The sequence below is a fragment of the Diospyros lotus genome, chromosome 2 (assembly GCF_014633365.1).
Source record: "Diospyros lotus cultivar Yz01 chromosome 2, ASM1463336v1, whole genome shotgun sequence".
NCBI classification, from domain to species: Eukaryota; Viridiplantae; Streptophyta; class Magnoliopsida; order Ericales; family Ebenaceae; genus Diospyros; species Diospyros lotus.
Genome location: NC_068339.1, coordinates 33715987 through 33731475, shown reverse-complemented (window position 1 = coordinate 33731475; position 15489 = coordinate 33715987). Strand labels below are relative to the sequence as shown.

At 38.4% G+C, this 15489-nt stretch overlaps 1 protein-coding gene across 8 annotated transcripts in view; it reads right to left on the bottom strand.

Moving 5' to 3' along the window:
• The window catches only part of LOC127794339 (protein MICRORCHIDIA 6-like), a 104211-nt gene that overhangs the window by 26944 nt on the left and 61778 nt on the right, over positions 1-15489 (bottom strand). For 6 of the 8 annotated variants that reach the window (XM_052325353.1, XM_052325356.1, XM_052325357.1 and 3 more), the window contains 4 exons: positions 14338-14389; positions 14058-14169; positions 7341-7591; positions 7149-7249 (listed from right to left, as the gene is read on the bottom strand). In XM_052325353.1, the coding sequence (XP_052181313.1) occupies positions 7149-7249; positions 7341-7591; positions 14058-14169; positions 14338-14389 (516 nt within the window). The remainder of the gene's footprint in view (positions 1-7148; positions 7250-7340; positions 7592-14057; positions 14170-14337; positions 14390-15489) is intronic. The other 2 variants (XM_052325352.1, XR_008021644.1) reach the window with 2 other exon arrangements.

The window sequence follows — 15489 nt, the reverse complement described above, 5'->3', positions numbered from 1 at the left end:
TACATTCCTTTTCATCAGGACGGGATAAACTTGCTGTCAAATCTCTCAAGTGTATTTTCCTCGATTACTACCGGTTGCAAAAAGGCTATAAGTGTTACTCTCCTGAGTTGAACCGCTATCTTATGTCTGCTGATGTCACATTCTTTGAACAGCAATCTTTCTTTTCGGTTGTTCAGCCTGATTCACAGTGTCTTGACCAGGAATTGCCTATTCATTCTCTCCCGTTGCCTTATCAGATTCGTCTATCTCCTCCTCGGTGGACCCTTCACTTCCATCTTCCAGTCCACACTCCCCGACTCCTCCACTACTTACTTATCACCGTCGTCCTCATCCGGCTCCTAGCACCGGCATTCCTCTTGACTATGACTCTCCTGACTCACTCTCTCCGTCAGTGGTCACTCCTGCCATGGATCCTCAGCTCGACATCCTTCCTATTGCTCTCCGCAAAGGTACACGGTCTACTCGTAATCCACACCATCTTTATAATTTTTTGTGTTATAACCGTTTGTCACCTGCTTATAGTGCTTTTGTTTTGAGCCTTTCTTCTATTTCTATTCCTAAAACCATAAGTGAAGCCATGTCTCATCCTGGTTGGCGCCAAGCTATGTTAGATGAGATGGGTGATTTGCATTCTACTGGCACTTGGGATTTGGTGCCTTTGCCACCAGGAAAGACTTCCGTTAGTTGTCGGTGGGCCTTCACCCCTAAAGTGGGCTCTGACGGACAGGTGGAACGTCTTAAAGCCCGCTTGGTTGCCAAAGGCTTTACACAGATCTATGGGCTGGATTATAGTGATACCTTCTCTCCAGTTGCTAAAATGGCCTATGTTCGCCTATTTCTCTCTATGGCTGCCACGCGTCATTGGCCGCTCTATCAATTAGACATTAAGAATGCCTTTCTTCACGGTGATTTGCAAGAGGAGGTTTATATGGAGCAACCACCTGGTTTTGTTGCTCAGGGGGAGTCCAATGTAGTCTGCAAACTCAAGAAATCTCTCTATGGCCTGAAACAATCTTCACGAGCGTGGTTCGGCAGTTTCAGCACTGTGGTTCAAGCCTTTGATCTCACTCGAAGTGAAGCTGATCATTCAGTTTTCTATCGATATTCTTCTTCTTTATGTATTTACCTCGTTGTTTATGTAGATGACATTGTTATAACAGGGAACGATCAAGTTAGTATACAAAATCTGAAGGAACATCTCCATCAGCACTTTCAAACAAAAGACCTAGGCAAACTCCGATATTTCTTGGGTATTGAAGTTGCTCAATCAAAAGATGGGATCTTAATCTCTCAGAGGAAGTATGAACTTGACATCTTAGAAGAAACTGGTCTGGTGAACTGCAAACCGATTGACACCCCAATAGACCCAAATGTCAAACTCTTGCTGGGACATGAGGAGTCTTACTCAAATCCTAGAAGGTATAGAGGATTGATAGGCAAACTGAACTATTTCACAGTCACTCGTCCCGACATTGCTTTTGTTGTGAGTGTGGTGAGTCAATTTCTCAATTCTCCATGTGATTCTCACTGGGATGTTATCCGGATTCTGAGATATATCAAACGAGCACCGGGTAAAGGGCTACTCTATGAGGATAAGGGGCACACAGATATTTGTTGTTATGCAGATGTAGATTGGGCCGACTCTCCTTCTGATCGTTGGTCGACCTTTGGATATTGTGTTCTTGTGGGAGGAAATATGATTTCTTGGAAAAGTAAGAAACAAAATGTAGTAGCTAGATCCAATGCAGAGGCAAAGTATTGGGCTATGGCTAATGCAACTTGTGAGCTCATCTGACTTAAGCAACTCTTGGAGAAACTCAAGTTTTGTGAAGTGTCCCTTATTAAGCTTGTTTGTGATAATCAGGTTGCCTTGCACATTGCTTCCAATCTAGTGTTCCATGAGCGGACTAAGCATATTGAAATTGACTGTCACTTTATTAGAGAAAAGTAGGTTGAAGGTGTTATTGTTATAGGATTTGTTAACTCCAGTGATCAACTTGCCGATGTCTTCACCAAGTCTCTAAATGGTCACCAGATAGAATATATCTGTAACAAGCTTGGTACATATGATATCTATGCTCCAGCTTGCGGGGGAGTACTAGAATTATTAGTATAATTAGATATATTGCATATTGTTGTATGAGTTTTATTTATTTATTTATTTATTATAACTATGTGTAATTAGGCTAAGCCCATAGACTAAGCCCGTATGTTATTAGACCCATTGTGCCTATTATAAATAACACATTAAGAGACTAATCTCTTAAGTTTTTCTCTCATAATTGTTTTCTCACACTTTGGATCAGTACTAACTCCTTTTCCCAATATTACATGCCCCAAATATTCAACCTCCTATGCAAACAAGCATTTTGATTTCTTGACATACAATTGATTGTGTTTAAGGATTTGGAATGTTGTCTTTAGGTGGGAAAGATGAAGTTCCAAATTAGGGTTATATATTAGTATGTCATCAAATAATACTAATATGATTTTTCTTAGATAAGGGGAAATAGTTGGTTTATCAAGGCTTTAAAAGTAGCTGGGGCATTAGTGAGCCCAAATGACATGATAAGGAATTCATAAAGGCCTTAGTTTGAAAGGCGATTTTTGGGATGTTTGAAGGGTGCATTCTGATTTGATGGTACCCATATTGCAAATCTAGCTTAGCAAAAATGGTTGCCCCATGTAATTCATCCATCAAATCTTCTACAATAGGAATAGGAAATTTGTTCTTAATGGTTAGGGAATTGAGTTGGCGATAATTTACAGAGAACCGCCAAGTACCATCTTTCTTTTTGACTAGTAGAACAGGTGATGCAAAGGGGCTATGGCAGGATTGTATAGTTAAGGAGGAAAGCATTTATTTAACTTGTCTTTCTATTTCAAATTTCTGTATGGATGGGTAATGATAGGGCTTGATGATAATAGGTTTTGAATTAGGCGTCAAGGGAATGGCATGGTCCAAGGCTCGGGTAAGGGGAAGAGAAGTAGGTTTAGCAAGCAAATCCTTAAACTCAATCAAAAGTTCATTGAATATGCCCAAGGAGGTTACCTCATCTTGAGATGACTTTGATTCCACTTTCTGCTTCTCATTGCCCCTTACTCCCCTGCAGCCTGTTTCCTCCATTTCCACAGCGTGAGTGGAGAATAGCTGTGAAGTGTGGAACTTTCCTTTTGTGAGCAATTTCTGTAATTTCTTCCCCGTGATTATTCTGCATTCCCTTGACTCTAGGCTTCCCACCAATGTTAGCTTCTTGCCATCCACCTCCATTGTCACTTCCAACTTATTGAAATCAAATGTAAGGGGACTGACGGTCCTCATCCAATCCACCCCCAAAACTATATCACAACCCCCTAGTTCCAGCACCCTTAGGTCCATCGAGAACTCCTGCCCTTGCATGAACCACTGGAACCCCGCGCATTTGTAGTGGTTAAACATCCGGTTACCATTAGCCACCGTGACAAACAATGGTGTGGTGGCCATCAACTCACAGTGTAGATCAGTGGCAGTGGCTTCAATAAGGGAGCTATGTGTGCTGCCACTATCTATGAGGACCATCAATTTCCTCCTTCTGGCTTCTCCCTTGAATTTTATTATCTTTCCTATTGGTTCTCCTTTTAATGCATGGAAGGATATCTCCCATCCTTCATCTTCTACCTTTGTCTCTTTTACCAACTCCAGGTCTTCCTCCCTGATCTCCCCTTCTTCCTCATCATCCTTCTTTTCTTGCCTTCCATTTTCAATAGTTGTAGTTTGCACTGATGGCGTAGCCCATACTTATCACCACATTTGTAACAGAGTCCGAGTTGCCTTCTCTATTCGATTGTAGTCCCCTTCGCGCCATTGTAATTTGTCTTAGGGGGTCTTAATGCTACTCATGCACTCATCCCCTTCGTATTCACCCCCATCGGTGGAGGAGGGTTCACATTGCTTCTAAGCCACAGTTTACCCCTCCCAAAAATGGCCTCTAACGTCAATTCTTGGAGTCTGACCTTCTTCATGACCTGCCTCACAATGGTAGGCAACATCATCTTAACCTTAGATCGCAATTCTCCTCTGAGGCCACTAACAAAATTGGATACAAAATACTACTCCATTAAGCACGGCTATGCATTCCACATAAGAGTTCTCAATTCCTTGAACTTATCTAGGTAGTCAGTCACTGTGTCCGTTTGTTTCAACATCTTGAACTCCTCAATCACATCTGACATGTTCTTCTCCCCGAACCTTACATATAGTTCTTCTGCGAACTCATTCCATCTAGCCTCCACCTCCCTTGCCTTGATCCACCCTTGATACCATGAGTTGGCAATATCATTGAGATATGTCGCTGCCATGGTGATCCTCTGTATCTCGGGCACATTATACAACTGAAAGAATCTCTCACATAGATGGATCCACCACCTCGGCTTAGATCCGTCAAACAAGAGAATCTCCAAATGAGGCATAGGAGTGGGAATACTAGTGTGAGAATTCAGACCTCTTATCGGTGCCCCGATGTTCGGCTTCGACTGACAGCTCACTTGGCTCAATCAATCTGTCAGGTCGTGCGAGTATTCCGTGGTCGAACTAGCTGGGATCAATTGTCGATCACAGTGGAAATTCAGGCAGCAACTTGAATTGTGGAAGGCTAGAAAGTATATTGAATATGCTATGAATCCTCTACCCATACTGATTGATGGTTTCCTAATGCTTCTCCAATTCCCTCTGCATTGCTTCTCTAGCAGCAGCTTGATCTTCCCAACCTTGAGTGATCACCTCGTGAGTTTGGTTCATTCCAAACTCCAGCGCTTCCATGCGCATCTCGAGTTGCTTCATACGTGTGCCTTCTGTCATTAATTCTGCTCGAGTACTATCTCCTTCAATCATTGAGTAGATGATACCAAATGATAAGTCTTGAATCTGAGACTTATGTAAATTTGGAATTGAGTAGGTGTAGAATTCAAATTGGAGGGAGAGAGAGAGAATTGAAAAAGAGGGAGAATTGAGAAGAAAAGAGAAAGAATTTTGGAGGGAAAGATTTATATTCTATTCAATTGCATAAATCCCATCCTTGGTGCTTCTTTTCCTTTTATAGGCAGCCTCATGGTTGTAACCGCCATGTACAAGTGGGTATAGCTGTAACTGATTAGTACAACTATGGTTTATTACAATACTAGGCTAATTACAACCTTGCCCCTCTAACTACTAATTGCATTCATGCCCTTGCCCTCCCTTTAGGGTCGTGACACACTCATAGCCCCACCATCTAAAAATCTGTTGCCACAAGCACAAGACAATCTCATAGTGGACAAAGAGGTGGTCCACAGATTCGAGGATAGGGCCACAAAAGACACAAAGCAGGTCATTCCCTTGTAGAATCCCTTTCCCACCCAAATTGATAGTACCTCTAGCTCTCCATAAAGGTCCAAAATTTGGCTTCATCATTTGACACTTGGTCATCCTTCATTTCAGCTTCTTAGAACTATGTTTTCCTTTACTTTTTCAAAACATTTTGATTGATAGTTTACATTGTGATGTATGTGAGCTTGCAAAACATCATAGTGTATCTCACCTTTTAAGTTTAACAACATCATATAAACCCACAGAATAGGCAAAGAACAAACCGGCAATGTCGTGGATAAAGGGAGCTACTAAAGACTTGTTAGGAAACTAATTTATCTATCACACACAAGGCTGGATATAGTCTATGCTGTCAGTGTAGTGTCAGTTCATGCATGATCCTAGAGAAGAGAATCTGCAAGTGGTTCAGAAAGTACTTTAGTGTCTCAAATCTACAATAGAAGAGGATTGTTATTCAAAAAAGAGGGTGGGCTAACTCCAAAAATTTATACAGATGTAGACTATGCAAGATCACATGTTGATAGAAGGTCTACTACAGATTATTGCATGTTCTTAGGAATCTAGTGACATGGAGGATCAAGTAGCAGTTTGTGGTTTTAGGTCGAGTGCTGAAGCCAAATTCAGGGCTATGGCTCATGAGATTTGTGAGTTGTTGTGGCTAAAAATAATACTAGGTGACTTGAGGAATAAAAGAATCGAGCCTATGAAGTTGTATTGTGATAATAAGTCAGTTATCAACATTGCACACAATCTAATCTAACATGATTGAACTAAGCACTTAGAGATCGACAAGCTTGATAGTGGACTAATTAGCACTCGATACATGCCATCGTGTGAACAATTAGCAGATGTTCACACTAAGGGACCTCCTATGCACAATTTTAGGAAATAACAAGCAAGCTAGGAGTGGAACATATCCACTCACCAGGTTGTGGGGGAGTGTTGAAGATTGCTAGAGATTTCTTAGAATTTATTCCTAAATATCTCCTTTCCAAATGTGTTGGAGATTTCCTTTCCTGTCTTAGGAAATAGGAGATTTCATGTTTTTTCTTTTTTTGTTTTTTGTCTTTCTTTCCCTTTAGGATATTGTCTTTCTTTCCTTTTTTTGTATATCTTGTTAGTATATATTGTAAAGCATATACTCAGTTCATTGTACAGAAGAATCATTCCTTTCTCTAGAAGGGCAAACAAATGGGCCCTTAGCAACTAAGCAATAATTTCAATAAATCAAAATCTGTACAACAAGAGAGGCCAGAAACATTTTACAGTGAATTTAACTACAATTCTCGATAGTTGTCTGCTTGAAAGAGTGGTATTTCTTCTAAAAGTGTAACAATGCTCAATCAAGGGCATTGAAAAGCCATAATGATCTTGATATAGCAAACCTTCTAAATTAAATCTAATAAAAAGCCATAATTCCCTTCATATCCCATTAAGCTGTATTACATGAAAGCTTAGCATCTTCAGTTCATGTGTGTAACTGTACGAACACAATAATCCACCAGTACTGCCCTATGTCATTTTTAATCAAATAAAATGAAAATTACAGGAAAATAAATGGTCACCCATTAGAAACATGAGAAGATCATAATATGTATTTATTTTTATTTTGGGTAGGGAGGGGGTAGATGTGCATATTTATGGCAATAGGTCTGAAACAAGCAATCGCAGAAATGTTTCATGGAAAATGCGACTGGTCGCCATAACAGAAATGATATAGTGTCAGTTGTCACGAACTATAGTTCAAATAGCAAACAAATTATGAACAAGAAGAAAATTGAACATATGGATTCCTAATTCAAACCTGTATTTCCTGATTGGTAGGTACATCAACACCACCTGCCCTCCTTTTCATATTTTCAGGCTCTGTTATATGATGGGCAACTTTCCTTTTTAATTGCTCTACTGTGCAGGTAGAAAGAACTTAGTACACTAAACATGTTAGGAAGGTCCTTGAATAACAGATTAATGATCATTTTTCAGTTCAACATTTCACCTTGTCCATGATTCCCTTGAGAGTTGGATAATGATTCTCTAGGGCTTCCTTCTATGCAATTGGAGGAAGCCGGCAATGGGTACCGAAGAGCTACACCTTCTGCTTCCCTTAACGTAGTAAGAATAACTTTATTATTCATCACAGGCTGCTGTTTAATATTGGATGGTTGACCACTGGCTGACTCCACTGAGGTGGTTGTTGCTCGAGACTTTTTCGTAACCCGGTACCCTAGGAGTCTACAATGTGTGTCCCTGCCAAGTCCACCAATAAGCATAAACTATTTATAAGAACTCCTCATATCCCACAAACTATTAAATTGTTTGCATGTGTTATTACATCCCCTAAAAATAAAGTGGTTCTTCTTTTCCTCTGCAGCATCCAAAAGTAAAAACATAGTAGTTATAGACGAGTTTCCTTGCCTCCATAAATAGAAGAGAAATTATATTGACCACCACTAGGGTTTAAATACTACGGATGTGAAAAATTCAGGCCACCCCTGCTAGTTAAATTGAACCCAAGTAAAGAAATTCTGTCCAAGTCCATCAATCAGTTAATCAAATCTCTTGAGTAGGGTTTGAAAGTATGATTTGGAACTCATGATTTGATTAGTTCACTTTGTTGCTCATCAAGTCAATTGGTTGAAGTGAGCATGCTTGAAAGTAATTGCATCAGACAACAGCTTCCAACCAGTTCTCACCAAAGCGATTGAAATCTATTCCAATTTTTAATTTCATGAAAACATGACCTAGTGGTTTCATACCAAAAGCTGTCTAATGACAGGAATTGTCTAAAACCATGGGTGGTTACAGGCTCAGGGTTCTATAAATATTTTTTTCCCACTACTAAATATATATTTTATATTAGTGGCATAGACAGGAAAATATATGGTAAAATAGTAAGGGAAAAATTTAGCTTTGTGGCTACTCTAATAAAGCAAGGGCATGTAGAATAATATTTCTAATACGTGAGCAATATTGCCTGTACTAAAATAAAGCTACCAACAATTGTTGTAATTTACCAATAAAAGGAATAATAAAGAAGAAATAATCTATGTTAGCAGAAAGCACTACGGCCAACAAATTATTAATTGTAAACACATTCTAATACATGATAAGATAAAGATACAGAGTCTTACCCATACTTTGCAAATAGGTTGTTTCCATAACTCAAAATTATGGCCTAGTCACAAAGAAGCAACCTTACCATTGCTACAAGGCTCCGCCCCCTTCAACAGTACTGGGAGTCCAAATATTTTCAGTATTTAGGGTCCTAAGAGTTATTTTTTCATGGGAAAAAAGACATCACACACAATTAGTTTACCTAAAAATAATTGAGTTAGGTAGGAAAAAGTCTTTCATCATTTTTTATAAATGTGTTTAATTTAATTTTTTAAGAAACAATATACTAGACTACATTATTTCTATATGGAACTCTGGCTGTTGTTTGAGGAAGCAAGCGAAGGTGTTCCACCTATTTACAGGAGGCCCTAAGCTTAGAAATGGACGAGGGTTTGTGTTAGGTAGCTGACAAAAAATTGAAAACTTGTCAGATCAAACATCGTGAATTCCAGAAAAATAAGAAAATTGTTAGGGAGTGACCCTCTTAGGGACACTGCTTGAATGTAGTGAAAAATGAGCCAGACCACTAGAAGGGGCTTGGATGTAGTGTCAAATATGCAAGGATTCAAACATTTTCATGATAAATGCAAGTACAAAAGCCAGTCTAGGATGATAGTACCTCAGTTAAGTCAGTGGAACCAGTTGAGAATTGAAGGAGAAAGAGGATGGGGAAGGTTCCAGCAAGGCTGATGCATTAAGCAAGCAGAATCACACTGATGAAATTAGTAGAGGAGAGGAATGTCATTTTTGTAATTGCTTGAGTTTGTTAAAGCATGCACAGTTAGTTGGGGAATTCTCCAAAATAACCAAATTCTGTTAAAAGTTGTAAATAAATGTCCGAGCAAATTGTAAACAGAGCATGGAATATCAATATTCAACTTCCTCTTCCTCTATATATTCTCTCTAAATTCTATGCAACTATGTTCTTCCAAGTTCTTGCTAAAATTCAAGGGGTGATCACTTCCCTTTAGTGATTCTATCATTTGGTGCTGAGTCGAACAAACAGATGGAGTCAATCTTGGAGAAGGCGAGGGTTCACTGTGCAGAAATAAGGGATGGGATCCTAGCTGAGGTTCAAGCTTGAGAGGAGCAGACCAATAACCGTTTGATGCAGGTGCAAGGGAGCTTTGCTCCCCTGTTTTTGCAATTCACCGAGCCACCAATTAATCCATCTACAACGCACCCAAATTTATTGAACCAGGATCGGGCAACAGTAGAGGCTGGAAACGCATCCTCAGAAGGGGTGAATGTCAACCCAATTCATGTATCTCCCCTAAATCAAATACAGTGACAGCAATTCAGGTGGCTACAAAACATTGATCATAACATAACTTCTCGACCGGGCATTCCATGATTGATCAGGGTGGACGTACCCCAGTTTGATGGGCAAGAGCCCTCAGGTTGGATCTTTAGAAGAAAAAAAAAAAAAAAAAATTCTTTTGAGTTTTATGATTTTCCAGAGGACTAGAAGCTTGATTTTATCTCTTTTCACATCGATGGTCGTCGCAAGTTGGTAGCAGTGGATGCAGTTGAGCCAGCCAATTGAGCACTTAGGAAGAATGAGTAATCAGTGTTAGTGCAATTTGGCCCTAACGAGTATGAAGATCAATGGGGAGCATTGGCTAAGCTGGTGAGAGGGTTTTTGGGCCTTACAGTCTTATAGAAAATTCATCAAGGGCTATGCTCTTACACAGGCACCTCTTACGAGTTTATTGAAGATGGGGCTTGGAAGTGGGGTATAGAATCAGAAAAGGCCTTTCAGGACCTGAAGACTTGCATGACACATGCCCTTGTTCTAGCCCTTCCTGAAAATACTTAGGAGTATAACTGTGTCTCTAAATTTTACAAAAAATTGTGTGAATTTCAGGAGTTGAATTTGGGGATGATGATTGGAGCATGTGTTCAGGGTTATACCTATTCACAAGCACTCCACCAAGTAAACCGGATCTGCAAGTTGGTAATCTAGCTTCTTGGAGTTCTTCTTTCACTATTTCTATTCCCAATTTCAATAATCTGGACATGTTTTGGCATTTTAGTTTAGGGCATCCGAATTTTGCTTATCTTGAAAAATTGGTCCTTTCACTATTCAAGAATAAAAGTTCCAATTTGTTGCAATGTGAAGTGCATTAATTTGTTGCAATGTGAAGGTTTAGGATATTCTCCTCATCAAAAAGGGTATAAGTGTTTTTCTCCTTCCACCAGGAAATACTATCATTCTCTGGATGTTACGTTCTTTGAATCTTAGCCCTTTTATCCCAATCCTACCATTCAGGGGGAGAGTGAATTCACCATGAGGGAATGCCAGTCTTGGGATGTCGAGGATTGTCCATCATCATTATTGTCTCCTAATCCCACTATGACTGTATCCCATCTCCAATCCAACCAATTGACACTAACTTGGAGTCTCATGTTTCTCCTAATCCCATTGACTCACCTAATCCAACCGATGGAGGCTTACTAGCTACAGAGTTTTGTGTCTACTCTAGGAGAGGAACTGCTCAAAAAGATCAGGGAGACCACCGAGCACAAATTGAATCTAACCACCAATCCAATCTAGATTCAATGAATGAAGGTAACACTAATTCTGAAAATATTGCTAGTGAGACACCTAAGAATGATCCAGATTGGCCAATTGCTCTAAGGGAGGAGGTCAAATCATGTACAAAACATCCTCTTTACAATTACATGTCTTACAAAAGTCTCTCACCAAAGTTTCAAGCATTTGTTACTAGTTTGGATATAGTTTGGATTTTGGCTCATATTCAAGAGGCTTTCATTGATCCCTTATGGAAAGTTGCTATGATGGATGAAATACAGACATTAGAAAAGAATCAAACTTTGGAAATTACCACCCTACCTACAAGTAAAAATCCAATTGGATGCAAATGGAAATTTATAGTGAAGTACAAGGAAGATGTAAGTATTGATAGGTATAAAGCTAATCTTGTTGCAAAGGGATTTACTCAGTCTTTTGGGGTTGATTACCAAGAGACACTTGCACCAGTAGCCAAACTCAATACCATACAAGTTCTTCTATCCCTAGCAGCAAACTTAGACCGGCTGCTATTTCAACTTGATGTGTAGAATGCCTTTTTGAACGGAGATTTAGAAGAAAAAGTATATATGAAGATTCCCTCGGGGTTAGAAACACAGGCTAAGAAGAACCAAATGTGTAAGCTAAAAAGGTCACTATATGGTCTTAAGTAGTCATCAAGAGCATGGTTTGAAAGATTCACAAGAGTTGTAAAGCTTCATGGATACTCCCAATGTCAAGCCGATCATACTCTATTTGTGAAAAGGTCCGAAGGTAAAATGTCAATCCTAATTGTATATGTTGATGATATTATTGTTACAAGAGACTTCACAGAAGAGATGAGTGGTCTAAAGAAAATCCTTCCCAAAGAGTTTGAGATGAAAGACTTGGGGAATCTTTGATATTTTCTAGGGATAGAGGTGGCTAGATCTAGCTATGGAATCACTGTCTCTCAAAGAAAGTATGTTTTGGATCTATTAAAGGAATGCAGGATGCTAGGTTGTAAACCGGCTGACACCCCAATTGAAGCCACCACCAAACTCGAGAGGGAAGAGAAAAGTGCTCCAGTCGACAAGGGTTAATACCAAAGGCTAGTAGGTAAACTCATACATCTGTCTCAAACTAGACCTAATATCGGGTTTTCAGTCAGTATTGTTAGTCAATTCATGAGTGATCCAAGAGAAACTCACATGGAGGTAGTTCTTAGAATCTTAAGATACTTAAAGCTAACACTTGGGAAATGTCACTTCTTTAGAAAAGGTTCCAATTGTGAAAAGTGGAAATCTATAGTGACATAGACTCAGCCAGTTCAATCATAAATCGAAGGTCTACATTTGGATATTGTACTTATGTGTGGGGAAACCTAGTCACTTGGAGCGGCAAGAAACAATCAGTAGTCTCTAGAAGTAGCAAGCAGAATTCGTGCCATGGCTCATGAGATTTGTGAAGGTTTGTGGATAAGAAGGTTACTTAAAGAACTTAAGAACTTGGAGTGAGAACCTAAGGACCTATAAAAATCTTATGTGACAAACGATCTATCATTAGTATTGCCAAGAACCCAATACATCATGACAGGACTAAGCATGTGGAGATCGATCGTCGTCAATTCATTAAGAAGAAAATCAAAAGAAATGTTATCAAGCTAATCTACACACCGACGAGTTCTCAAGTTGCAGATATTCTAACAAAAGCCCTGCCAAGAAAATGCTTCGAAGATCTAAGTTCCAAGCTTGGGATGAATAATATATTCACCCCAGCTTGAAGGGGAGTGGGGATATATCTTATTTCTCAGCATTTAATCCCTTATAATTTAAAATATGTACAACTTGTTTAAAATATGTACAGCTTGGAAGATTTGATTTGTTTTCAATTATTTAATTTTATTACTTTCTGTGTTAGTTGATTGATCAATCTTAGGAGATTGATCGATGATTCTTAGGAGTCCAATCCAATAAGATTTGATTAGGTTCTCCTTGTATATATATACCCCTTTGTATAGTGAATGATATGAAAATACTTTCAGTTCTACAAATTGTAAAGCTTAGAATGTTGGGACAAGTCTTTTCTTATTCCTTCTGTCATGTTCATTGATAATGTGTATTAGGGTTTTGGGTTTTGGGAGGACCTTTGATAGAATATTGTAACTAACGGAAGTAGTAGATATTAGCCCTGGTGCACCTTGATTTGATGTCAATTAGCAAAAACATTACTAAACTTGTGTGCAGGCTAACACACCTATATCAATATTTACTTTGGAAAAAAGTGTGGCCAATGAAAGAACTATTATATGAATTCATTCTACTTAGTGTACTCCAAAAAATTGAAAGTATGGGTTTTCCAATCAGATACAGAAAAGAAAAGAGATTTATTGAAAAACAAAAAAAAAATTCTTGAAATATAACTTTATTGCTATAAAATGGAAAATAAGGTTTCTTGTATAAAAAAAAACTCATTCATATTGTCTGTCCCAATTCTGTAGTAGTATGTGTTGTCTATTCACTGGGCTCGGCTCATTCATGATTTACACACACACACACACATATATATAAGATCATGGTTTGGCCACAGAACCTACACATCAGATAGTTTAAAAGGTTTAGTTAAGTTTAGTCATTTTGTCTTTGGTAGGCCCCACATCTGTTCTTGTGGGCATCAAATATTTTCTTCTTGTGACATTTTTAGTAGTTTGTTCTGGTTATTTCAGGCAACATTGTATAGATATTGATTCAGTTTATTATCATGGAATAGATATTTGTTATGTCATAATATGATACTTATAGAGGCTTACTTGACTCTGGTCCTTAGGTTCACTTTGCAAAACCTGACACATCTTAGATGCAAAAATTTTTTAGCAAAGGAAAAGGAAGAAAGAAGAAAGCTCCAAAAAGTTTATAGTAAAAGGCAATAAAACTCCAATTGAATTACGTAAAACAATTGACAAGCTAATATGTAATGTGGATAAACAAGGGAAAATAGAAGTACAACAGCTCCAAATCAATTTATCCCCTAACAGTTAGATGAACATAAAGATCCTCTCGGTGGTAAGCCCACAAATGACAAACTTACCAGTAGTCCCATGTCATTTCTTTCAAGCGGTTCTCAAGCTTTTGAAAAACAGAAGTTTTCTCAAAATCTTGCTTATTGTGGGTAGGCTCAATAAAGTTTGCTTCCAGAACACCTAACAATAAAACAAGAGTCAACAATTACCTACCTAATAGAATTCTGGGTATGTATATATATATAATACGTATACCCTATAAGTAAAGATAAAGAAACGAAACAAAAATAAGAAACAACTACTTCAAAACAAAACCAATTATTGGTAAATGACTTGCAGGCTTCTCACCAACAACGCCTCTGCCTCTGCTGTCACTGTAGCTCACAACCTTCCAAAATGGCTGAAAAGGAAGAAATGAGTTCAAAGATGCAACAAACTATCAGCTTAAAAGTCAACAATGTACCATGCTAACCTACTTTTTAGATTTAAAATAAACAAATAGAAAATTGGAAATGAACTACACAGGTTTGAGCTTCTAACATCCACACAAGGGTAGTAAGAGTTTTAGAACCTAAATTATTTGATAGGATTAGACCAGATTGCTACGCATTCAATTAACTCCTTCAATTTTCATAAGACATCTAAAATTATGTCTGGGACAAGTCAACTTCAATAATTTTTGTTGGACAATATATGGAATAATTTCGGCCATGTAGTGATAAGAAAAGATTGGAATGTGATAAAGGAGATAAGATGAAAAGGAGAATAATTTTAAATTAAATACAGCTGAGGAGATAAAGAAAGGATAAGAAGTTAGAGATAAAGTAGTTCCATAAAGATCGGAGAGAACTATCATTCAAGTTTGAATCTTATTATATCTATTGTTGTACTATATTTAAATTTCTGTCCTTTGTTCTTCCTCATCAGGTACTGTCATCATCTCAGCTACTGCAGGTTCAAGTCTTCCATCCTCTTTGGGTATTGGGCCTTCCTACTAAGGTGATGACTGGCCTTGCTTTGGGTCATAAGATCTTTGAGAATAAACCAGAGGTGGTTTTTGAGGAGCTTGGACCGGTTGTTCTCCCCCTTGATCTATTACATAACTAGAAGTGGGATTAATCTTAGTAACTACCTCAAGACAAAACAAAGAATCCCAACCTTGCTCTGCACTAGAAGTCCCCGCCTACAGAGATATGGGGGAATAAAAGTAGTGATCCTCGAGAAAAGAGACATCACAAGATACAACAAATTTCCTAGTGTTAGGACAATAACACTTGTAGCCTCGTTGTGTTGGGGAGTGTCGAGATTTTAAGAAGATTATCGGAAATCATAAAGATGGAAGATTGGATGTTTAAGTTTGAAAAAGAAAAGATATGGTGGTTGAAAGAATTCAAGATTTAAATGAGGCAACCTAGAAGATAAGATAAACTCCAAAATTAAAGGAAATGATAAAGCTTGAAAAAGGAAAATAATTCAGCATTTCAAATATTAGTTACAACA